This window comes from Thalassophryne amazonica, chromosome 17 (assembly GCF_902500255.1).
Source record: "Thalassophryne amazonica chromosome 17, fThaAma1.1, whole genome shotgun sequence".
NCBI lineage: Eukaryota > Metazoa > Chordata > Actinopteri > Batrachoidiformes > Batrachoididae > Thalassophryne > Thalassophryne amazonica.
Window position 1 is genome coordinate 70,935,837 of NC_047119.1, and position 26,798 is coordinate 70,962,634.

The 26,798-nt window shown below is 43.1% G+C and overlaps 1 protein-coding gene across 1 annotated transcript in view; it reads left to right on the plus strand.

Moving 5' to 3' along the window:
- Positions 1-895: 895 nt before the first annotated feature.
- LOC117529142 (DENN domain-containing protein 1A-like) overlaps positions 896-26,798 on the plus strand; it is a 129,963-nt gene continuing 104,060 nt past the window's right edge. Inside the window, exon 1 of the mRNA XM_034191840.1 lies at positions 896-1,033. Within this exon, the coding sequence (XP_034047731.1) occupies positions 1,014-1,033 (20 nt within the window). The 5' untranslated portion in view covers positions 896-1,013. The remainder of the gene's footprint in view (positions 1,034-26,798) is intronic.

Here is a 26,798-nt window from a genome sequence, read left to right on the forward strand (position 1 = left end):
GACCGCCACCCAATCCTCTCTGCACCTGACCCCCATGGCCCCCTCTGCAGGTGGTGAACCCACAGGAGGGCGGGCCCATGTTGTTCTTTCGGGCTGAGCCCGGCCGGGCCCCATGGGCTAAGGCCGGACCACCAGGCTCTCGCGCGCGAGCCGCAACCCCAAGCCTGGCCATACCGGGTGACGTCTCGGTCCTTGATTTTTTACTGGTCATGGAGGTTCTGAACTGCCCTTAGTCTGACCCATCACCTAGGACCTGTTTGCCTTGGGAGACCCTACAGGGAGCACAAAGCCCCCCACAACATAGCTCCTAGGATCATCCGGGTACGCAAACTCCCCCACCACGATAAGGTGGCAGCTAGAGGGGGAGTGTGTGTATTTACAGTCTAATCTATTAAGTACAGGTACAATAACTATCATAAATATTTTACTGTGTTTACAGTCCAAGCTATTAAATAGTAGTACAATAACTATCATAAGGGTTTTATTGTATATTTACAGTCCAAGCTCTTAAATATTGGTACAATAACTACCATAAATATTTTACTGTGTTTTTACAGTCCAAGCTCTTAAATATTGGTACAATAACTATCATAAGGGTTTTATTATATATTTACAGTCCAACCTATTAAATATCGGTACAATAACTATCATAAATTTTTTACTGTGTTTTTACAGTCGAAGCTATTAAATATCGCTACAATAAGTATCATAAGTGTTTTTATCGTGTATTTACATTCGACTGTCTTGAAAAGCTGTAACTGCGGCGGCTGTATCGGTACACATCTCTTATCAAGTGTACCGGTCGATATGCATTGTGGGAACTGTAGTTTGCTTCAAATGGTCACTCTGTATGAGAGACGGTTTTCTTCCACAAAAGAACTTCATTTCCCAGTAGCAGGACAGACCTACGGCGTTTCACGTGTGTATATGGCGTTGTGCAACTCTGTGTGACAGATTACCGTCAGAAAAACACTTGTGGAGGTTGGCGTTTGTGCTCCGGATTCTATGGGAAAATGATGGGCTCCCGAATCAAGTAAGAGTGTGTGTTTTGCGGTTTGTGTGAGAGTGGGTTGTGTGTTTAGTTCTGCGCAGTCATTGGGGCGCAAAAGGCCCCGAGTGACTGCGACACGATCCAGGATGAAAACACAAAAACAAAGGCTAAAACAGCACTTCTTAAAAGCTTTCACGCAAAAACACATGCTGGACAAACATGTCGATGTCGTTCTCCAACAATAAACGATCAACCCTCTAATAGGTGGGAACATGTTCCAGTCTGTACGTGAGATTTTCTGATGTTTTTGACAACAGGAAGCATGGATTTTGCAATAATCTCTTATAATAATGCCCTCATAAAGCACCGATATCAAGCAGACAGGATACACAACATTAATGTTGACACACACCGTGTGTGTGTGTGTGTGTGTGTGTGTGTGTGTGTGTGTGTGTGTGTGTTTGGAGGGTGCGGCTGTGGAACATTTTCTCTCCTAAACTACACGAGAATCAGTCATAGAGTCATGGTTCATAAAACACTGGATAATATTCTGGAATATTGTGTGGATGTTACGCACAGGATCAGAAGGTAGACAAAGTCATGTTTGTATATCCACCTAATTCTGAAATTGGAGTGATGTTCTAAACTGTGGAGACATCATGCAAATCACTTTGTGGTAAAAGGTTTGGGTTCAGGCAGCAGAATGAATATTGTGATTTCACTGTATGTAATTCAATCACACAACATCTGGACTGATGAAGGAAGACCAGAAGACTTGTTAGTGGAATGAAGATTTTCAAGAAAGTATGGAGGTTGGTGATGAAGTGGGATAGTCAGAGAGATGACAAAAGGAGATGCAGTGTCAGGTGAAAAGACTACGTAGAGGACACACAGCTGTAGATGATGCTGAGCACAAAGGAAGGCGAAAATGACATTGATTGGTCAGAAAAGAAGACAGAGCTGGAAAGGATGTGCTGCACAGGGTGGCAGTTTGCAGCGAGCAGGTGGCGACAAGCACAGCGAAGCCACAGCAAATATAGGGGGTCTGGGGGTGTGCCCTGGGAAATTGTTAAAAAACTGGGTGCTATTTTGTGACTTCTGGTTTGTTTTGAGTGTCATTTTTGTTGTTTTGATGTGCAGATTATTTTAGAAGTACTTGTATTTGAACCCCTGCTCAAACATTATTAATAACTAGGTAGTTTGGACCAGTTCTTGTTTTGATTTCAGCTTTTGAAAGTTGCTTTGAAGAGAACATTGAAGACTGCTTTGTACAAGGAAAAAAAATATGCTGGTTGCCACAGCAGTTTCAAGCACAGGAAAATACATTGAATTACTTCATGTTACTTTGATCCCTGATGTTATTAATTGATTACTCAGTGTTGTAACTTAGTTCATCTGTAAAGCATCAACAAGTGATTTGAAGATTCGAGTTCTTCGCGATCATTGCTTCAAATTATATGACATTTGTGACAGTGCACAGAGACAAAATAAGACAAAAGTAGCTGGAACACAGGTATACAAGAATTCTTCAGGGGTCTCGTATACAAAGCAGGCCTACACACAAAATCATGGCATACGTCCGTCTCCACACTGACGTTCAGATGTATCAAAAGTGAAATGACTGTAGAAATGTGGGGTGCGTCACGCAGAAATCATGGCTGGCCTACACACATTTCTACAGCTTCAACGTGGTGAGTGACTATTGACCCGACAGCCGGGTACCCACAGTCTGGCTGCTGTTTCATGTTTCGCTTTTTCTGGGCAACACACAATGCTTCACAAACACGGTAACTTAAAAAAAAAACAGTAACTGCGAGGCTTGCATGTTCAACCTCCTGCTGAAATGCATCTGCTGAATTGCAGAGAAACAGGGATTAAAAAAAAAAATCAGGTAGGGATCCAGTCCACCAACCGTAAAAAAAAAAAAAAAAAAAACTCAAAATGGTTACATTTTACAAGTTGTGGGAAACAAAACAGAACAGAAAGCCACATCCCATCGCCATTTCAGCAAAATATCAAGACTTTGGCACAGGGACATTGTGCCATTGCTTAGGGAGAGCCCTGGACTATTGATGTTGTTTAAAACCGCAAAAGTACTTTTTATCCGATTACTCGATTAATCGCAAAAATAATCGATAGAATACTCGATTACAAAAATAATCGATAGCTGCAGCCCTACGGACCGGGCCGCCGGGCCACCCATCCTCGTCAGCCACCCAGTCCTCTCTGCACCTGACCCCCATGGCCCCCTCTGCAGGTGGTGAACCCACAGGAGGGCAGGCCCACGTCGCTCTTTCGGGCTGGGCCCAGCCGGGCCCCATGAGATAAGGCCCGACCATCAGGCCCTCGTGCGCGAGCCCCAACCCCAGGCCTGGCTCCAGGGTGGGGCCCCGGCTCCACTGTACTGGGCGATGTCTCAGTCCTTGATTTCGTACTGGTCATGGGAGCTTCTGAGCTGCCCTTAGTCTGACCCGTCCCCTAGGACCTGTTTGCCATGGGAGACCCTACCATGGGCACAAAGCCCCGACAACATAGCTCCTAGGATCATCTGGGTACGCAAACTCCCCCACCATGATAAGGTGGCTGTTTGAGTGGAGGAGGTTAAGTATCTCGGGGTCTTGTTCACAAGAGAGGGACAGATGGAGCGTGAGATTGACAGACAGATCGGTGTAGCATCTGCAGTGATGCAGTCACTGTATCGGACCGTCGTGAAGAGAGACCCGAGCATGAGGGCAAAGCTCTCGATTTACCGATCGATCTATGCTGCGACCCTCACCTATGGTCATGAGATTTGACTCATGACCGAAAAAACAAGATCACGAGTACAAGCGGCTGAGATGAGTTTCCTCCACAGGGTGGCTGGGCGCTCCCTTAGAGATAGGGTGAGGAGCTCGTCACTCGGGAGGAGCTCTGAGTCGAGCTGCTGCTCCTCCGCGTCGAAAGGAGCTAGCTGAGGTAGCTCGGGCATCTTTTTCAGATGCCCCCTGGACGCCTCACTGGAGAGGTGTTCCAGGCACGTCCCATTGGGAGGAGGCCCCAGGGAAGACCCAGGACACGCTGAAGGGACTATGTCTCACAGCTGGCTTGGGAATGCCTCGGGGTTCTCCTGGATGAGCTGGGGGAGGTGTGTGTGGATCGGGATGTCTGACTGACTTTGCTTGAGCTGGTGCCCCGCGACCCGGCCTTGGATGAAACAGAAGAAAATGGATGGATGGATGAATGGTGATAATTGGCTCATAAGCTGATTTCGATTACTAAGGCAAGTGTTACTGGAGTTGGGCGCAGAACTGCAACCAGCCCAGAGCGCAATACGGCGAGGAGCCAGGAGTTGTCTGTGCCCATACAGGTGCCGACCACGCTGGGCATCCTGGCAGCAGGGGCATTCCAGCGAGAGCTCGCTGATCGGTCAGGAGTGTGCCAGTCAATCTTGAGATGAGCCATGCCAGCTGTGTGGAACACAATCATCTGAATCTCATCCAGGTTCCTCACATTCCAACATTAAAGCACAATTTGCAGCAAGAGCCGGTTTCCCTAATGTAATTGGAGCTATTAACTGCACACATATTGCTATAAAGGCGCCATCACATGATGAATTTGTTTTTGTTAATATGTTTCATTCCATCAATGTTCAAATCATATGTGATGCACAAATCCGTTGGGTTGGGTACTGACTAGAGAGTGGCACGTAATTTACTCAGAAGTCAAAATACGTCCATCAATGCTGTCCACTGATTGGCTGAAAGCCGCAGTCCTCATGCGGAGAACATTCACACACAGAGTAAATAATAAAGTATTACCTATTCGTGGAATTCATCATCAAATGATCCTGAAGAAGAATTGTCCACATAAAGCTTCCTGAGTGTGGAAAACAACATTTGAAAATACTTCCTAATTCCTCGTGTGGCAGAAAAAAGTTCCTGTGACACCACACTTTGCGCCAGTTCCTCCGTCAGACCTCAGATCAGGGTTTCAGTGGTGGAGATTGTCCATCAGGTTGGTGAGTTTCAGCCCTTGGTGTGGCTGTTGAGGCTGATGGGAGACCGGCTCGGTCCGCAACAGGTGTTGTTGGATATCTGTGGAGCTGCATTTGGAGCTTAATTCCTCTCCTGCATGAGCTGCACTTTGCGTCTCAAGTTGAAAGAGTCACTTCGCACTTCATTCATTAACAGCTCATTTACCACAGGCCATTCTGTGTGCACATGATGAAATCATCCCATGATCCACAAAGAAAAATAAAATAAAATAAAACACTGTTAAAAGTACTCTGTTTTGCCTCCGTGTGGTGCTGAGATGCCAGGCTCTGTGTGTGCGTTTGCACGCACTCCGTGCTCCTCCAATATTACATGCTGCACGTTTGCTGGAAAAAAAATTACGGTTTATATTTGTGTATGTTAAAGGTTTAAAAAATAGTGTCGAGAGTGACAGGCTGTTTAGCTCAGTGTCACACATTGTATATAAAAACAGAACCAGTCTCACAGCTGATAACACAGAGAAGCTTCTTTTCATCAAAATAAATCTGCCCCTCACATTTTCAAAAAAGGCTTTTAGTCCTCACAGACATAAAGTTAGTGATGGACAGTTTCAGTTCAGTTGTTGGTGTTATATAATTTGTAGTGCTGAAGTCCACAGGTTACATTTCAGTGAGATGTCTGGCAGTGTCATGTTTGTTAAGAAACAAACAATTAATGTTAAAGGACAATTTGTTGGAGTCAGAAAGTGAAGTTACATGATTTAAGTGAATTTTTTGTAAACTAAAACAAAGCTTTTTTTATATTTTTTATTGGTAGCAGTTACAGTCAAAAAGTAACGAACAACTGATGAGTAAAACATGTTTTCAAAGTCATCGTAAAACTGTAATGATATCATTAAGTGTTTGTATTGGTACTCGGTATCGACGATAGTGTGATGTGTGTGGAGGGGAGGCCCACCAGAGCTAACTGGTGGTGCTTCACAAGCTCTGTGCTTCACAAGCTCTGTGCTCCTTCTGCCACAGAGAGGTGACATTCTGATAGTGTGATTTTTTTTTTTTTTTTTTCCCCCAAACTGACTGCTTGTACTCAGACTGAGTACTTGTACTTAGTAGGGATGCACCGATACCACTTTTTTCCAGACTGAGTACTTGTACTCAGTCTTTTTCACTTAGTGAAACTAAGTGAAAATGCACAGAAAAGGTGACAATGCGATGTAAAGTGGACCTGTGTTATGGTTTGTTTATGACCTGGAGCTCAAATTTGTCAAGGCAGGCGAGAGGACACAGCTACTCTACACTTACTGACACAACCTCTCCCATATTTCCTTGTCTTCCCTTCACCACTGGGAACTGAAAAAAAAAAAATGCACTTTACGCGACTGCTTTAGTGATTTCAGCTGAAAACAAAACTGTACACCATTTCTATGTTAAAAGTGATGCTGTGTTTGTACAGGCTGTCCCTGGATGTGATCAAATCCCTCAATATCACACAGGGGTCAAACAAGACTGTGGTGCCCTATTGTCTCCCAGTGTTCAGTATTTGTCAATAAAAGCGTGTGTAATGTTGTGAATGTCACACACTGTCAGCTGCCATGCATCTAATATGTTTTTTACATCAGTGTGTGCGCTGCTCTGAGCCTCAGCATTTACACACAGGGACGCACTAATTTCATTTTACATTGTGGCCAGCTGCGTGACAGAACGGTGACTGAGCTACAGCTAGGGCTGCAACTATCGATTTTAGTAATCGAGTATTCTGTTGATTCTTGATTAATCGCCATAAAAAGTACTTTTGCGTTTTTAAACATCAATAGTCCAGGGCTCTCACTAAGCAATGGCACAATTTCACTGTTCCATCGCGCAGATTGACAAATTTAGTGTATCCCTTTCTGTTTTCTTGCGTAATTATTTATTTTTTCACATCTTTACAAGTTTTGGATCTTTTCCGGTGCCGGGAGCTCACCACTCCCCTGACAGCAGTGTCAGGGACTCAGCACTCTCCTGTTGACGCTCCAAAATGATGCATGTGCAATGAAGGGGCAGTGAAGGCAGGTAGAGTGCTGAGAGTCCGCTTACAGTCCTCACACCGGACTGTAAGCGCAATCAGTCAGGCTGCATGTGAACATGAGCACAGCCTTGTCTCTGGAGTGCACCTTTTCCACAGAAGCCACACAGATAAATCTGTTCTACACCCGGTTGATGAAAACTTGACTTAAAGTGCATGTAAAGCAGAGCGCAGCCAGCAGACCAAATCGTGTGTTTTTAAAAAATAGACAAACACACTGCTTCACTTTAAGTGTGCAGTAAGTCTATTTCAGATGATCAGCACGGACCCTCTTTCTCTTCAAAGGCTTTATTTTACGCTGTGTGTCATGTTGGAAAGCTGTAGCTTTTGGTGCTATATTGATTAGCTCTTACATGGTTTGTGCTGTAGTCATCTACTGTTTTTTTTTTCTGGAGGTGTTACAGCGCCACACACAGGCCTGGCATATGTACTACAACGTTAAATGGAACTTTGAGGAACAGAATTTGCCTCAAACATTTTTTGTAATCAAATTATTCGAGTTACTTGACTAATTGTTTCAGCCCTAAGCCACAGCTTTCATTATTTTTGTATGATACCTCTACAAATGCTTAAATTTTTTTACACACGACAACACGGAGACAATGGCGGCACAGTAGGCCGTGGAACAACCGAGCAGTTCTTCACTCTCACGAGGATTCTGGAGGGGTCCTGGGAGTATGTCCATCCACTCTACATGCGTTTTGTGGACTTGGAGAAGGTGTATGATTGGGTACCCTGGGAGATACTAGGGGAGGTGCTGTGGAGTATGGAGTGAAGGGGTCACTTCTTATGGGCATCCAGTCTTTGTGTTCACAAAGTGAGAACTCTGTTTGGGTTCTCGGCAGTAAGTTGGACTCATTTCTGGTGGGATTTGGCCTTTGGCAGGGCTGCGCTTTGTCACACATCCTGTTTGTGATATTCATGGGCAGGATATTGAGGTGTAGTTGGGGAGAGGAGGGTTTTCAGTTTGTTGGGCTCAGGGTCTCATTACTGCTTTTTGCAGATGACGTGGTCCTGTTGGCTTCATTGGCTTTTGACCTCACTGGCTCAGCTGAGTGTGAAGCGGCTGGGATGAGGATCAGCACCTCTAAATGTGAGGCCATGGTTCTCAACAGGAAACCGATGGATTGCCTACTCCAGGTAGGGAATGAGGTCTTGCCCCAAGTGAAGGAGTTCAAGTACCTCATGGTCTTGTGCAACGGAGCATGAGATTTGCCAGATAATCGGCACAGCATGGACGGTATTGCATTTGGTCTACCGTACTGTTGTGACAAAAAGGGGGCTGAGCAAAAGGCAAAGCTCTTTATCTGCTGGTCAGTCTTCATTCTTACTCTCACCTATGGTCATGAAGGTTGGGTCATGACCGAAAGAACTAGATTGCAGGTACAAGAGGCCGAAATGGGTTTCCTCAGAAGGGTGGCTGGCCATTGATGAGGAGCTCGAAGTAGAGCCACTGGCTCCTTCCGTTCAAAGGAGCTAGGTGGCTCAGGCATCTGGTAAGGATGCCCACTGGCGCCTCTCTAGGGAGGTATATTCGAGATTGCCACCAGGAGGAGACCCCAGGGAAGACCCAGTACTAGATGGAGAGATTATATCTCCACAGTGGCCTTGGAATGCATCAGTGTCCTCCACTCGAAGGTGGTTAATGTGGCCCGGGAAAGGGAAGTTTGGGGTCCTGTGTTGGAGCTGTTGCCCCGCAACTCGATCCCGGATAAGTGGTTGAAGATGAGTGATTGGTGACCCTTTGCTCAATACTGTTGATGCACCTTTGGCAGCAATTACAGCCTCACATCTTCTTGAATATGATGCCACAAGCTTGGTGCACCTATCTTTGGGCACTTTTGTCCATTCCTCTTTGTAGCACCTCTCAGGCTCCATCAGGTTGGATGGGGAGCGTCGATGCACAGCCATTTTCAGATCTCTCCAGAGATGTTCAATCAGATTCAGGTCTGGGCTCTGGCTGGGCCACTCAAGGACATTCACAGAGTTGTCATGAAGCCACTCCTTTGATATCTTAGCTGTGTGCTTAGGCTCATTGTCCTGCTGAAAGATGAACCTTCACCCCATTCTGAGGTCAAGAGTGTTCTGGAACAGGTTTTCATCCCCACTGAAAAACATCCCCACATGGCAGCATCCCCACATATATTGGGGATGCTGTCACCACCATGCTTCGCTGTTGGGATGGTAGAATAAAACTCGCATATCATGGATTTAGTGGACCAGTGAATTTTGTCTGTTATAATCATAATCCGTTCTTTTTAAAATGGACAAAATCCCATATGTATAAAATGGACAAAATCTGTTATACGTATGTAATGGAGTAGTTATGGTCAGGAGGCACTAAATGATCTACGGGGAATCCTTAATCCGGACCTGCCTCATTTAAAGACCGGTGTCGCAGACTGAACGGCTCCCGCCTAAAATAAATAAATACATTTAAAAAATCGGTCCGCCCCTGCCTGTACTGTGCATGCTTAATTTTGTGCGACCTATACTCCGGTGCGACTTATAAATGAAAAATATACCGGTAGGATCTCAATTAATTTACTGTAACAAAACAATTTTACGTGACAGAGTCGATCTATGTTTTAAAATGGCCACCGGAAAAGGAAATGCAATGCATCATGGACACTGTAGTATGGCGGCCGCCCTATAAGTCACGCTGGTCGCGATAACCAATCAGAGAACAGAACGTTGGACGCGTATTCCTCACCTCACCCACAGTGTGTGAATCTGACGAATACGGTGCTTGCTGTTATTCCGGCATGGCGAACAAAAGCTTCAACCCTTGCATATCAGTGTGAGCAGAGTGTTTAAGTTGATGCTGAGAGCTGCGTGGGAGCACCGGGTGAGCGACGGCGGAGGATTAGTGTGTGCACTTGGAAGGAGCTGGCGTCGAAGATTGTGAATAGCGTTTGAAGCAGACGAACATGGTGTTTATTCCGGGACGGCTAACAAAACAGCTTCAACCCTTGGATATCAGTGTGAGCAGAGTTGACGCTGAGAGCTGCATGGGAGCACTGAGCGACGGCGGAGGATTAGCGTCTCCACTTGGAAGGAGCTGGATCGACACTGCTGGGTGGTCATGAGCTGCGCAGGTAGGCGCTGCATGGTTCGGCTCGCAATGTGGTCCGCAAAATACAAACATATCTGTAGGTAAAATGCAGCTCACGAGAGGGCACTCAAGGCTTGTGTGACTGTTCCTGCGACTTCTGACTACCATAGAAAAATAAAAATTTCAACGTTACTGATAACTTAACAAGACAACGGAGAAGGCCCGAAAAAATGCCACCAAAAAGAAAATCATACTCTGCAGATTGTAAGTTACGACTGGTGAAATATGCATCTGAAAACGGTAGCCGTGACATTATCATCTGAACTTTTCATGTTAAGTTAACATACCTGTATGTCCATGGGACTTATAGTCCAGTGCAACTTATTTATGGTTTATTTTTCTTTATAATGATAAAGTGGCTGGTGCGACTTATACTCCGGTGCGACTTATTTATGGTTTATTTTTCTTTATAATGGATAAAGTGGCTGGTGCGACTTATATTCCGGTGCGACTTATAGTCCGGAAAATACGGTATATCAAATCAATTTTATTTATATAGCGCCAAATCACAACAAACAGTTGCCCCAAGGCACTTTATATTGTAAGGCAAAAGCCATACAATAATTACAGAAAAACCCCAAGCACTTGGCGACAGTGGGAAGGAAAAACTCCCTTTTAACAGGAAGAAACCTCCAGCAGAACCAGGCTCAGGGAGGGGCAGTCTTCTGCTGGGACTGGTTGGGGCTGAGGGGGAGAACCAGGAAAAAGACATGCTGTGGAGAGGAGCAGAGATCAATCACTAATGATTAAATGCAGAGTGGTGCATACAGAGCAAAAAGAGAAAGAAACACTCAGTGCATCATGGGAACCCCCCAGCAGTCTAAGTCTATAGCAGCATAACTAATGGATGGTTCAGGGTCACCTGATCCAGCCCTAACTAGAAGCTTTTTCAAAAAGGAAAGTTTTAAGCTTAATCTTAAAAGTAGAGAGGGTGTCTGTCTCCCTGATCTGAATTGGGAGCTGGTTCCACGGGAGAGGAGCCTGAAAGCTGAAGGCTCTGCCTCCAATTCTACTCTTAAAAACCCTAGGAACTACAAGTAAACCTGCAGTCTGAGAGTGAAGCGCTCTATTGGGGTGATATGGTACTATGAGGTCCCTAAGATAAGATGGGACCTGATTATTCAAAACCTTATAAGTAAGAAGAAGAATTTTAAATTCTATTCTGGAATTAACAGGGAGCCAATGAAGAGAAGCCAATATGGGTGAAATATGCTCTCTCCTTCTAGTCCCTGTCAGCACTCTAGCTGCAGCATTTTGAATTAACTGAAGGCTTTTCAGGGAACTTTTAGGACAACCTGATAATAATGAATTACAATAGTCCAGCCTAGAAGAAATAAATGCATGAATTAGCTTTTCAGCATCACTCTGAGACAAGACCTTTCTAATTTTAGAGATATTGCGCAAATGCAAAAAAGCAGTCCTACATATTTGCTTAATATGCGCATTGAAGGACATATCCTGATCAAAAATGACTCCAAGATTTCTCACAGTATTACTGGAGGTCAGGGTAATGCCACCCAGAGTAAGGATCTGGTTAGACACCATGTTTCTAAGATTTGTGGGGCCAAGTACAATAACTTCAGTTTTATCTGAATTTAAAAGCAGGAAATTAGAGGTCATCCATGTCTTTATGTCTGAAAGACATTCCTGCAGTTTAACTAATTGGTGTGTGTCCTCTGGCTTCATGATAGATAAAGCTGGGTATCATCTGCGTAACATTGAAAAGTTAAGCAATGCTTTCTAATAACACTGCCTAAGGGAAGCATGTATAAAGTGAATAAAATTGGTCCTAGCACAGAACCTTGTGGAACTACATAATTAACCTTAGTCTGTGAAGAAGATTCCCCATTTACATGAACAAATTATAATCTATTAGATAAATATGATTCAAACCACTGCAGCGCAGTGCCTTTAATACCTATGACATGCTCTAATCTCTGTAATAAAATTTTATGGTCAACAGTATCAAAAGCTGCACTGAGGTCTAACAGGACAAGCACAGAGATGAGTCCACTGTCTGAGGCCATAAGAAGATCATTTGTAACCTTCACTAATGCTGTTTCTGTACTATGGTGAATTCTGAAACCTGACTGAAACTCTTCAAATAGACCATTCCTCTGCAGATGATCAGTTAGCTGTTTTACAACTACCCTTTCAAGAATTTTTGAGAGAAAAGGAAGGTTGGAGATTGGCCTATAATTAACTAAGATAGCTGGGTTAAGTGATGGCTTTTTAAGTAATGGTTTAATTACTGCCACCTTAAAAGCCTGTGGTACATAGCCAACTAATAAAGATAGATGTTATGTGTCGGACGCAGCCCGGAGAACTGACCAGCGTTTGAAGGACCCAGTATAAAATAAGCAGAGCACGGTACAAAGGATAACAGAGTTTAATAAACATAACAGTGATGTGAAAAAAATATAAAAGTGCGCGGTCTGGCGTGGTGGTTTTGCGGTGCGCTCCCAGCAGCGCCAACGGTCCGGAGCCAGAACCAATTCGGACCCAAGGACCCCGCCGACACCCCCCAGGTGGCCGCGACAAACCGAGTCTGTGAAAGAAGGAATCATTATGTGAGTCCACACTCAACACACAGCGAGACCACTCAAAGGTGTACAAACAGCAAACACTTCCTGGCTTAATTGCAAATCAGCTTCCCACCCTGCAGGCATAGAACACCCTGTTCACAAAAAACTCCACTGCAGTGGAAGCTGATTTAAACGACCAACATACAGCTCAATATAATAAGGTGTAAGGGACACCACATTTACTGACTGTATAAATGTTAGTCACAAAATCTAACGTACCTCAGGAAGTGTGCTGACGAGCGTGAGACCTCACCCCCTCTTTTCACAGACCATGCATCAAACCTGGACGTTCTCTGCATCCACTGATGATGAGATGGCTCTTGAGACGACGATCTCACCCGTCTGGTCACAAGGTCAAGTCTCTGGCAAATACACACTGTGTACTCCAGTCTTAAATGCCACCATGTTCCAATCCATTGTAGATGCACCACAGCTGTGAGTCCTGACGAGCCGCAGGTGATCAGCCTCAGGTGATCAGGGTGAGGTCCTGATAAACTCAGCTACACAGCCACTCAGTCCCAAATGCAAGCCACCTGGAAGGAAAAACAAAAGACAGGACAGAAAACAGAAACAAAAGGCAGCCAGGCCCCCCCAGCCACACAACAATAGATTGATCATATTTAAGATCGAAGCATTAATTAATGATAGGGCTTCCTTGAGCAGCCTGGTAGGAATGGGGTCTAATAGACATGTTGATGGTTTGGAGGAAGTAACTAATGAAAACTCAGAACAATCGGAGAGAAAGAGTCTAGCCAAATACCAGCATTACTGAAGGCAGCCGAACATAAAGATATGTCTTTGGGATGGTTATAAATATTTTTTTCTCTAATAGTTAAAATTTTATTTGCAAAGAAAGTCATGAAGTTATTACTAGTTAAAGTTAAAGGAATACTCGGCTCAATAGAGCTCTGACTCTTTGTCAGCCTGGCTACAGTGCTGAAAAGAAACCTGGGGTTGTTCTTATTTTCTTCAATTAGTGATGAATAGTAAGATGTCCTAGCTTTACGGAGGGCTTTTTTATAGAGCAACATACTCTTTTTCCAGGCTAAATGAAGATCTTCTAAATTAGTGAGACGCCATTTCTTCTCCAACTTACGGGTTATCTGCTTTAAGCTGCAAGTTTGTGGGTTATACCACGGAGTCAGGCACTTCTGATTTAAGGCTCTCTCTTTCAGAGGAGCTACAGCATCCAAAGTTGTCCTCAATGAGGATGTAAAGCTATTGATGAGATAATCTATCTCACTTACAGAGTTTAGGTCGCTACTCTGCACTGTGTTGGTATATGGCATTGAAGAACATAACAAAGAAGGAATCATATCCTTAAACCTAGCTACAGCGCTTTCAGAAAGACTTCTACTGTAATGAAACTTATTCCCCACTGCTGGGTAGTCCATCAGAGTAAATGTAAATGTTATTAAGAAATGATCAGACAACAGGGGGTTTTCAGGGAATACTGTTAAGTCTTCAATTTCTATGCCATATGTCAGAACAAGATCTAAAGTGCGGTTAAAATGGTGGGTGGACTCATTTACATTTTGAGCGAAGCCAACTGAATCTAATAATAGATTAAATGCAGTGTTGAGGCTGTCATTCTCAGCATCTATGTGGTTGTTAAAATCACCCACTATAATTATCTTATCTGAGCTAAGCACTAAGTCAGACAAATGGTCTGAAAATTCCCAGAGAAACTCACAGTAACGACCAGGTGGACGATAGATAATAACAAATGAAACTGGTTTTTGAGACTTCCAATTTGGATGGACAAGACTAAGAGTCAAACTTTCAAATGAATTAAAGCTCTGTCTGGGTTTTTGATTAATTAATAAGCTGGAATGGAAGATTGCTGCTAATCCTCCTCCTTGACCCGTGCTACAAGCATTCTGACAGTTAGTGTGACTTGGGGGTGTTGACTCATTTAAACTAACATATTCATCCTGCTGTAACCAGGTTTCTGTAAGGCAGAATAAATCAATATGTTGATCAATTATTATATCATTTACTAACAGGGACTTAGAAGAGAGAGACCTAATGTTTAATAAACCACATTTAACTGTTTGTCTGTGGTGCAGTTGAAGGTGCTATATTATTTTTTTCTTTTTGAATTTTTATGCTTAAATAGATTTTTGCTGGTTATTGGTGGTCTGGGAGCAGGCACCGTCTCTACGGGGATGGGGTATTGAGGGGATGGCAGGGGGAGAGAAGCTGCAGAGAGGTGTGTAAGACTACAACTCGGCTTCCTGGTCCCAACCCTGGATAGTCACGATTTAGAGGGTTTAATAAAATTGGCCAGATTTCTAGAGATGAGAGCTGCTCCATCCAAAGTGGAATGGATGCCGTCTCTCCTAACAAGACCAGGTTTTCCCCAGAAGCTTTGCCAATTATCTGTGAAGCCCACCTCATTTTTTGGACACCACTCAGACAGCCAGCAATTCAAGGAGAACATGCGGCTAAACATGTCACTCCCGGTCCGATTGGGGAAGGGCCCAGAGAAAACTACAGAGTCCGACATTGTGTTTGCAAAGTTACACACTGATTCAATGTTAATTTTAGTGACCTCCAGTTGGCGTAACTGGGTGTCATTACTGCCGACGTGAATTATAATCTTACCAAATTCATATATATATATATATATATATATATATATATATATATACGAGGTCTGTCAATAAAGCAAAGGTCCTTTTTATTTTTTTCAAAACCTATATGGATTTCATTCATATGTTTTTACGTCAGACATGCTTGAACCCTTGTGCGCATGCGTGAGTTTTTCCACGCCTGTCGGTGACGTCATTCGCCTGTGAGCACTCCTTGTGGGAGGAGTCGTCCAGCCCCTCGTCGGAATTCCTTTGTCTGAGAAGTTGCTGAGAGACTGGCGCGTTGTTTGATCAAAATTTTTTCTAAACCTGTGAGACACATCGAAGTGGACACGGTTCGAAAAATTAAGCTGGTTTTCAGTGAAAATTTTAACGGCTGATGAGAGATTTTGAGGTGATTCTGTCGCTTTAAGGACTTCCCACGGTGCGAGACGTCGCTCAGCGCTCTCAGCCGCCGTCGTGAGCCTGTTCAAGCTGAAAACCTCCACATTTCAGGCTCTATTGATCCAGGACATCGTGAGAGAACAGAGAAGTTTCAGAAGAAGTCGGTTTCAGCATTTTATCCGGATATTCCACTGTTAAAGGAGATTTTTTTAATGAAAGACGTGCGGACGGGTCCGCGCGTCGGGACGCAGCCGCCGCGACGCTCCGCCACAGGAAAAACACCTCTGTTAAAAGCCTTAAGGACAAGTTGGAACATGTCCTGCTGTTAAACAATTTCTCATATACTCACTCCACTGAAAGCCATCAAAAGCCGCCTGGATTTTACAAATGGTTATCAACACGGAGGTGTTTTTCCTGTGCCGCCGCACCGCGTCGGCTGCGTCCCGACGCACCCGTCCGCACGTCTTTCATTAAAAAAATCTCCTTTAACAGTGGAATATCCGGATAAAATGCTGAAACCGACTTCTTCTGAAACTTCTCTGTTCTCTCACGACGTCCTGGATCAATAGAGCCTGAAATGTGGAGGTTTTCAGCTTGAAACAGGCTGACGACGGCGGCTGAGAGCGCTGAGCGACGTCTCGCACCGTGGGAAGTCCTTAAAGCGACAGAATCACCTCAAAATCTCTCATCAGCCGTTAAAATTTTCACTGAAAACCAGCTTAATTTTTCGAACCGTGTCCACTTCGATGTGTCTCACAGGTTTAGAAAAAATTTTGATCAAACAACGCGCCAGTCACTCAGCAACTTCTCAGACAAAGGAATTCCGACGAGGGGCTGGAGTGCAAGGAGTGCTCACAGGCGAATGACGTCACCGACAGGCGTGGAAAAACTCACGCATACGCACGAGGGTTCAAGCATGTCTGACGTAAAAACATATGAATGAAATCCATATAGTTTTTGAAAAAAATAAAAAGGACCCTTACTTTATTGACAGCCCTCGTATATACGTACAGTGAGGCAAATCAGTATTGAACACCCTGTGTTTTTGCAAGTTCTCCTACTTAGAAATCATGGAGGGGTCAGACATTTTTATCTTAGGTGCATGTCCACTGTGAGAGACATAATTAAAAAAAAAAAAAAAAAAAATCCGGAAATCACAATATATATATATATATATATATATATATATATATATATATATATATATATATATATATATATATATATATATATATATATATATATATATATTTTTTTTTTTAAATAATTTATTTGTATGTTACTGCTGCAAATAAGTATTTGACCCCCTACCAACCAGCAAGAATTCTGGCTCACACAGACCTGTTAATTTTTCTTTAAAGTAGACCTGCATTGAAATAAATGCAGTCAGATCTTTGGACCAAAAAATGACTTATATTTACATATAAGATCCTTCTGAATGTAGTAAAGTAAATCTACAAGCCCAGATCTGTCATTCAGCGGAGAAATCTTAGTTTAAAAATGACAAATTTACAGGTAAAATTTAGCCCTCCGCAAAACTGTCAGCACATCCGGGACGCTGCCGAGACGTCAGAGAAAAGACCCTATCCCAGCATGCATTGTGCGCGCCAACTGTAATTTGTGGATTTACGTCAGTTTGCATCTCTTACAAAAGCAACTTTTTATTGTCTTATAGAGGGTTTTCATGTGACGTATCGGTCACGTCATTTTGTGTCCCGTGGCCATTCTGGATTACAACGCAGTGGCCGCTGTGATTACACTTCGTGCATTTGGCGAACAATTGCAGAAGTTTCAACGTCAGCATGAAGAAGCCTCACGGCACCATGGCGCTGTGAGAGATCCGCCGCTAACAGAAATCCACTGCTCCCAGAATTTTATTTTATTTGGCAATAAAATTATATAACAATACATAAAAATACCGCAGAGGATAACACAAGAATGCTTCCAATACGGATGCTTATTTACATTGTGGTCCTCGAGCACCGAGCTGCTGATCCGCAAGCTGCCCTTCCAGCGCCTGGTGAGAGAAATCGCTCAGGACTTCAAGACCGACCTCCGCTGTCTTGCGGTACGTTTGGTGAGTATACATTTCTTTTATTGTTGCTTGAAAATGATTTTTGGGGACTTTTTCCATACGCCCATTTGATTGAGTGGTGTCGCATTTAAAATGTACTGTCTTTAGCCTCCGGTGATATCGTCGCGGGGTACGGATGCGGGACCTGCAAAGAATTCAAGTCATTAAAAAGATATAAACCTCTCTGTCGCCACGGAGCTCTGTGGCTCCGATTACCGAGACCGTGCGGCGCTGCGGATTTTGCTGCAAGAAGTCTGTCCTTGCGGGCAACAGGTGTTACTGGCCGCTCCACATCAAAACAGAGAAGAACGGAGAAGAACGTCGCCCGCTGTCGATGTCGCCGCTGATCTGAGCATGCAGAGCTGTATCTCGCATTCTTTGCAGCTTACTTTTGGATATTGAAATCCGGATGTGTATAACAGTAACATTACTAACAGATAAAATCAATTTCAATGTGGGATCGGACTGAAGGCTTTTTTTTTTTTTTTGATTGGACTGAAGGCGCGAGGGCGTCGTCTTCTCCCCAGTGTCATGGAAATGACCCGGATGTACAAACTGTTTTCACGGAGGGCTAAATTTTAGCTGCAAATTTGTCATTTTTAAACGAAGATTTCTCCGCTGAATTACAAATTTGGGCTTACAGATTTACTTTACTGCATTCATAAGGGTCTTATCACATATCATATTACATATCAGCTATTTCTTTCTGAGATCTGACCACATTTATTTCAATGCAGGTCTACTTTAAGAAGCCCTCTTATTCTGCACTCTTTACCTGTATTAATTGCACCTGTTTGAACTTGTTACCTGTATAAAAGACACCTGTTTACACACTCAATCAATCACACTCCAACCTGTCCACCATAGCCAAGACCAAAGAGCTGTCTAAGGACACCAGGGACAAAACTGTAGACCTGCACAAGGCTGGGATGGACTACAGGACAACAGGCAAGCAGCTTGGTAGAAGACAGCAACTGTTATGATTATTTATTAGAAAGTGGAAGAAACACAAGATGACTGTCAATCTTCCTCGGTCTGGGATTCCATGCAAGATCTCACTTTGTGGGGTAAGGATGATTCTGAGAAAGCTCAGAACTATACAGGAGGACCTGGTCAATGGCCTGAAGAGAGCTGGGACCACAGTCACAAAGATTACATTAGTAACACATGATGCTGTCATGGTTTAAAATCCTGCAGGGCAGCAAGGTCCCCCTGCTCAAGCCAGCACATGTCCAGGCCCGTTTGAAGTTCACCAGTAACCATCTGGATAATCCAGAGGAGGCATGGGAGAAGGTCATGTGGTCAGATGAGACCAAAATAGAGCTTTTTTGAATCAACTCCACTTACCATGTTTAGAGGATTAGAACAACCCCAAGAAAACCATCCCAACCATAAAGCATGGGGTGGAAACATCATACTCTGGGGGTGTTCTTCTGCAAAGGGGACAGGATGACTGCACCATATTGAAGGGAGGATGGATGGGGTCATGTATTCTGAGATTTTGGCAAACCACCTCCTTCCATCCGTAAGAGCATTGAAGATGGGTCATGGCTGGGTCTTCCAGCATGACAATGACCCCAAACACACAGCCAGGGCAACTAAGGAGGGGCTCTGTAAGAAGCATTTCAAGGTCCTGGAGTGGCCTGGACAGTCTCCAGACCTGAACTCAATAGAAAATCTTTGGAGGGAGCTGAAACTCCAAACCTGAAAGATTTAGAGAAGATCTGTATGGAGGAGTGGACCACAATCACTGCTGCAGTGTGTGAAAACTTGGTCAAGAACTACAGGAAACGTTTGACCTCTGTAATTGCAAACAAAGGCTACTGTACCAAATATTAACATTGATTTTCACAGGTGTTCAAATACTTATTGGCCGCAGTAACATACAGATAAATTATTAAAAAATCATACATTGTGATTTCTGGAATTTTTTTTTAGATCACTGTGGACATGCACCTAAGATGAAAATTTCAGACCCCTCCATGATTTCTAAGTGGGAGAACTTGCAAAATCACAGGGTGTTCAAATACTTATTTTCCTCACTGTATATATGTATGTATATGTGTGTACACACACACACACACACACATATATATATATATATATATATATATATATATATATATATATATATATATATATATATATATATATATATATATATATATATATATACACTCAACAAAAATATAAACGCAACACTTTTGGTTTTGCTCCCATTTTGTTTGAGATGAACTCAAAGATCTAAAACTTTTTCCACATACACAATATCACTGTTTCCCTCAAATATTGTTCACAAACCAGTCTAAATCTGTGATAGTGAGCACTTCTCCTTTGCTGAGATAATCCATCCCACCTCACAGATGTGCCATATCAAGATGCTGATTAGACACCATGATTAGTACACAGGTGTGCCTTAGACTGCCCACAATAAAAGGCCACTCTGAAAGGTGCAGTTTTATCACACAGCACAATGCCACAGATGTCGCAAGATTTGAGGGAGCGTGCAATTGGCATGCTGACAGCAGGAATGTCAACCAGAGCTGTTGCTCATGTATTGAATGTTCATTTCTCTACCATAAGCCATCTCCAAAGGTGTTTCAGAGAATTTGGCAGTACATCCAACCAGCCTCACAACTGCAGACCACATGTAACCACACCAGCCCAGGACCTCCACATCTAGCATGTTCACCTCCAAGATCGTCTGAGACCAGCCACTCGGACAGCTGCTGGAACAATCGGTTTGCATAACCAAAGAATTTCTGCACAAACTGTCAGAAACCGGCTCAGGGAAGCTCATCTGCATGCTCGTCGTCCTCATCGGGGTCTCGACCTGACTCCAGTTCGTCGTTGTAACCGACTTGAGTGGGCAAATGCTCACATTCACTGGCGTTTGGCACGTTGGAGAGGTGTTCTCTTCACGGATGAATCTCGGTTCACACTGTCCAGGGCAGATGGCAGACAGCGTGTGTGGCGTCGTGTGGGTGAGCGGTTTTCTGATGTCAATGTTGTGGATCGAGTGGCCCATGGTGGTGGTGGGGTTATGGTATGGGCAGGCGTCTATGGACGAAGAACACAGGTGCATTTTATTGATGGCATTTTGAATGCACAGAGATACCGTGATGAGATCCTGAGGCCCATTGTTGTGCCATACATCCAAGAACATCACCTCATGTTGCAGCAGGATAATGCACGGCCCCATGTTGCAAGGATCTGTACACAATTCTTGGAAGCTGAAAATGTCCCAGTTCTTGCATGGCCGGCATACTCACCGGACATGTCACCCATTGAGCATGTTTGGGATGCTCTGGGCCGGCGTATACGACAGCATGTACCAGTTCCTGCCAATATCCAGCAACTTCGCACAGCCATTGAAGAGGAGTGGACCAACATTCCACAGGCCACAATTGACAACCTGATCAACTCTATGCGAAGGAGATGTGTTGCACTGCATGAGGCAAATGGTGGTCACACCAGATACTGACTGTCCCCCCCCAATAAAACAAAACTGCACCTTTCAGAGTGGCCTTTTATTGTGGGCAGTCTAAGGCACACCTGTGCACTAATCATGGTGTCTAATCAGCATCGTGATATGGCACACCTGTGAGGTGGGATGGATTATCTCAGCAAAGGAGAAGTGCTCACTATCACAGATTTAGACTGGTTTGTGAACAATATTTGAGGGAAATGGTGATATTGTGTATGTGGAAAAAGTTTTAGATCTTTGAGTTCATCTCATACAAAATGGGAGCAAAACCAAAAGTGTTGCGTTTATATTTTTGTTGAGTATATATATGTGTGTGTATATGTATATGTATATGTGTGTGTATATGTATATGTGTGTGTATATGTATATGTGTGTGTATATGTATATGTATATGTGTGTGTATATGTATAATACACACACACGTGCACACACATACCTATACACATATACATGCATATATATAAACATGATTGGGATTGACAGGGAGATAGGAGCATCTTCTTTACAATATGTGAAATGGAGTATAGATGTGGTAAGGTGACATTAGTGCTGGGATTGTAAACGAGTTGTTATTGCACATGATTTGTGGACATATGGTGGTTATTGGACATGTGGTTATTTTACAGTGTTATTGTACAGCCTGACAGCAGCAGGGAGGAACGACCTGCGGTATCGTTCCATCTTGCACTGAGGTTGCACAGTCTGTCACTGAAGGAGCTGCTCAGCTCCACTGCAGTCCTGTGCAGAGGGTGAGAGGAGTTGTTCATAATGGATTTGAACTTGGTTAACACCCTCCTCGCTTCCACCTCCTCCAGAGACTCCAGAGGACAGCCCAGGACAGAGCTGGACTTCCTGACCAGCTTGTGCAGTCTTTTTTTCTCCCGCTCTGTGCTGCCCGGGGCCCAACAGACGACAGCATAGAGGAGACCTGAGGCTACGACAGAGTTGTAGAAAGTCTTAAGCAGAGGCCTTCTCACTCCAAAGGATCTCAGTCTCCTCAGGAGGTGGAGGCGACTGACCTTTTTTGTACAGGGCGTCGATGTTGCGAGTCCAGTCCAGTTTGCTGTTAAGGTGAACACCCAGGTATTTGTCCACAGTCTTTATGTCCACAGTCTTTATGTCCTCCCCCTGGATGTTCACTGGTGGGTGAGGTGGTGGTTTCCTCCTGAAGTCGATCACCATCTCCTTCGTCTTACTGGTGTTGAGACACAAGTGGTTGTGCTCACACCAGTCCACGAATTCTGTGATGACCGACCCGTACTCCAGCTCGTTCCCCTCAGACACGCGACCCACAATGACGGAGTCATCAGAGAACTTCTGGAGGTGGCAGTTATCTGTGTTGTAGGTGAAGTCCGAGGTGTAGAGGGTGAAGAGGAAAGGTGAGAGGACGGTGCCCTGGGGGGCCTCGGTGCTGCACCTTACCACCTCAGACTGACAGCCGCGCAGCCGCACGTACTGTGGGCGGTCAGTGAGGTAGTTGATGGTCCATGCAGTGAGGTGTCCATCCACACGTACGTCCTCCAGCTTCCCCCACAGCAGTGCCGGTCTGATAGTGTTGAAAGAGCTGGAGAAATCAAAGAACATGACTCTTACAGCGCTCCCGCCGGTCTCCAGGTGGGTGAGCACTCCTTGCAGTAGGTAGATGACAGCGTCATCTACCCCGATGTTGGGCCTGTAGGCGAACTGCAATGGGTCTCGGGTGTCGCTCACCACGGTGCAGAGGTGTAGACAGGACGAGCTGTTCCATGGTCTTCATGAAGTGGGATGTCAGGGCAACTGGTCTGTAGTGGTCCGGTTCCTTGGTGTGCGGTGTTTTGGGAACCGGAACCACACAGGAGGTCTTCCACAGGGTGGGGACCACCCCCAGGCTGAGGCTCATGTTGAAGATGTGGCTGAGGACCTCTTTCAATGGCATCTTCCCAGAGCTCTTCGCTCAGTTGTATTCCCAACTCTTTTTCCCATGCTTTATTAATTTTGACACTTGAATCAATACTTAAGGTTAAAATAAAATGATAAATTTTGATATCAGTCATTTCTGATGTGGATAATGTGAGAGCATTTTTTTTTTCCCCAGGGCTGTTCAGGAGGTGCAGAGGGAAAATTTGGGAAACTTTTAGAGACAAAATTCCGAATTTGTAAATAACGAAACAAATGCGTACCAGGTAAATTATATTTGGAAGATAAATTAGCAAAACTATCAGATACCCCAGATATGCATAGATTTCTTGTTTTATGCCCCTTTATACCAAACTGAAAATGATGGATCTGAAAGAGACGGAGGAAACAAATGATTGTTAGTTAAAGGACACGAAGAGGCAGCAACAAATTTAAAAAGATGTCTAAACTGAAACCAGATTTTCAATGCATTAAGAACGACTTGATTATTTGTATATAACGAGGGTTTAATAGGCAAAGGAGAAAAAATTAGACCAGGTAATGAAGACCCAGTACGAGATGATAGTTCAAATCTGCACTAAGGAGAACTAGATAATTTTAACCAATAACAAAGTTTTTGTATGAGAGCAGCCCAGTAATATGACTGAAAATTGTGCAATGCAAGTCCCCCACTGAGTTTACATCTTTGCAGTAAAGTTTTACGACCTCTATGAGGTTTCCCATTCCAACTGAAACCACAAATTATTTTGTCCAAGGAATCAAAAAAAGATTTTTGGCATAAAAAGAGTAATTAGACTGAAATTAATTTTTTTTGGTAATATATTCATCTTGACAACATTAATTCTACCTGAGAGTGAGAGGAAGATTACACCACCTGTGAATGTCAGAAGTTATTTTTGTAATAAGAGGAGAGAAAATAGCTGAAGCAAGGCCAGATAAAGAACATCACATTTATACCAAAATGCTTTAATCCTGTGAGACTAAGTTTAAAAGGTAAGTCAGATTGTTTAAAACCACAAGCAGCAGTATTTATGGGAAAGCATTCACTTTTCTCCAAATTCAATTTATAGCCTGAAAAGTTGCTGAATTATTTTAAATACTGAAGACCATGTGGATAAAATTAACAGGATTTGATACATATAATAGATCGTCCGCATATAAAGACAATTTGGGTTCAGTCCCATTTCGAACAATGCCACTAAATGAAGAGGAAGAATGCGATGGAAAGAGGCTCAATAGCAATAGTGAAGAGCAAAGGCGATAACGGTCAGCCTTGGCGTGTTCCACGTTTAAGAGGAAAATAATTGGAGAATATATCATTGGTAGGGACACTAGCTTTGGGGGATGCATATAGGAGGTGAATCCAAGAAACAAATTTATCACCAAGTCTGAACTTGCTCAAATCCTTAAACAACTACTCCCACTTCACCCTGTCAAAAGCTTTTTCAGCATCAAGGGAAATTACTATTACAGGTAAATCAGAAGAATGCTTTAAATGGATCACATTGAAAAGTGTGCGTGTATTAATAAATAATTGACACCCTTTGATAAAACCATTTTGCTGTTCAGATATAACCAAAAGGAGAACTTTCTCCAAACGAGAAGCAATCAACTTGGCTAACACCTTTACATCAGCATTTAACGACAGTGATCTATAAGAACCATGTAAGGTTGGATCTTTGTCCTTTTTATAAAGTAAAACTATAGTAGCCTATGTCAGTGTTGGTGGTAAAGTATTGCGTTCTAATGATTCTCTAAACATAGCCAAAAGTAGTAGTGCCAATTTTTCAATAAACTTTTTATAAAATTCAATGTAAAACCCACCAGGGCCAGGGGCATTGTTTGATTACATTGCTTTGATTGAATTTATTACTTCAACAAGGCAGAGTGGGGAGCCCATGCTCTTGGCAGCATCTAAGTCAGTAATAGGATTAGAAAGGCCATAAAGAAATTCATCCATTTTATTGCTATCTGTAGGAAATTAAGATGCATATAAAGAAGAATAAAATGATTTAAAACTGACATTAATTTCAATGGATCGGTCATAGTTATGTATTGGGTATTTTGTATACTAGATGTTATACGAGAGCTTGCCTGATGCTGCAATTGATGTACCAATAAATGGCTTGCTTTATCGCCATATTCATAATATGACCCTCGATTATGTAACAATAAGCGCTCAACCTCTCTAGTTGAAATTTCTGATTGTTGAATAATTCCGGTGATGGATTTATGGCATATCTTTGAAAAAGATTAGCAATGGCAGTTGTAAGTTCAATAGGCCTAGAGTTATGTATTTTATTAGAAAATGCATTGTAATAAATTATTTGCCCTCTGAGGTAAGATTTAAGTGTCTCCCATAACAGTGAATATGAAGAAAAGTCATTCTTATTAAACAACAAAAACTCATCAATTCAATTAGAAATAAAATCACAAAAGTCCTAATCTGCCAATAAAAGTGAATTAAACTGCCACAAAGGCCAGCTACGTTTGAAGGAAGTCAACTGAATACCCAATAATAATGGTGTGTGGTCTGATATTATTATACTCAAATAATCAGAAGAAACTACACTTGAATTGAGAGTTTGATCGATTAAAAAAAAAAAATCAGTTCTGGAGTAAGAAAGACGCACCTTGGAAAAGAAAAATATTTTACTGGCTGGGTTTCGGGATGTCCATTGGTCAATAAGACCATTCAGCATCATGAAATCAGTAAATGCTTGAGCCATTGATTTATTTATATTACGGGGATTGGATCGATCCAATGCTGGGTCAAAGACACAAGTTAAATCTCCCCCTAAAATTAACAAATGAGAATTCAAAAACGGGAGGCTGCTCAGCAATCTATTTGCAAACTCGGCATCGTCAAAGTTTGGACCATATACGTTGACCGACAGAACCTTTTGTCTGCCATAACATTCCAACAACTATCACATATCTTCCGTATTTATCAGCTGTAAGATCAGTGGCCGAAAACTGTGCTGTTTTATTAATCAAAATAGCAAAACCTCTTGATTTAAAATTAAAGTCTGAGTGAAAAACCTGACTGACCCAAGGGCAGTGTAACCTTTTGTGATCTTTTAATCTGAAGATGGTCTCCTGTAAGAACACCTCAGAAGTTTTTAAGTGTTTCAGGTGGGGAAAAAACTTTTGATCTTTTGACAGGATGACCTATGACCTTGATATTCCAGCTAATGAATCGAAGAGATGTGCCTGGTCCTGCCATGCCAAGGTCGACAGTGGTACTAGACCTTTAGGAAAATGGGAAAATGCAAAACAGTCATAAAGACCTGAGATGGACTTATATGGGGACCCAAAGTCCCCATATAAACACAGAACTATGGAGACAGCAGTGTAATACAGCGCAAAAAAGTTCTCCACAATAAAACATGAACAACTCGGAGATACAACAGAGCAAACGGATACGAAAGTAAATTCAGAAAGGTAAATAACTCCCACCAATATCAACATTAGAATAACAGTATCTGCATTATTTTACTTGGGACATATTGTTTAGTGTCATCTGGTGCTCAGGTAAACTCCTTCTCCACACCCTTGTACGTGATGTGTGGCTTCGCCAGATAAAGTCCATATCTGAAACCTTTGTTGCCACAAAGTAGCCGCTTGACCTCGTTGA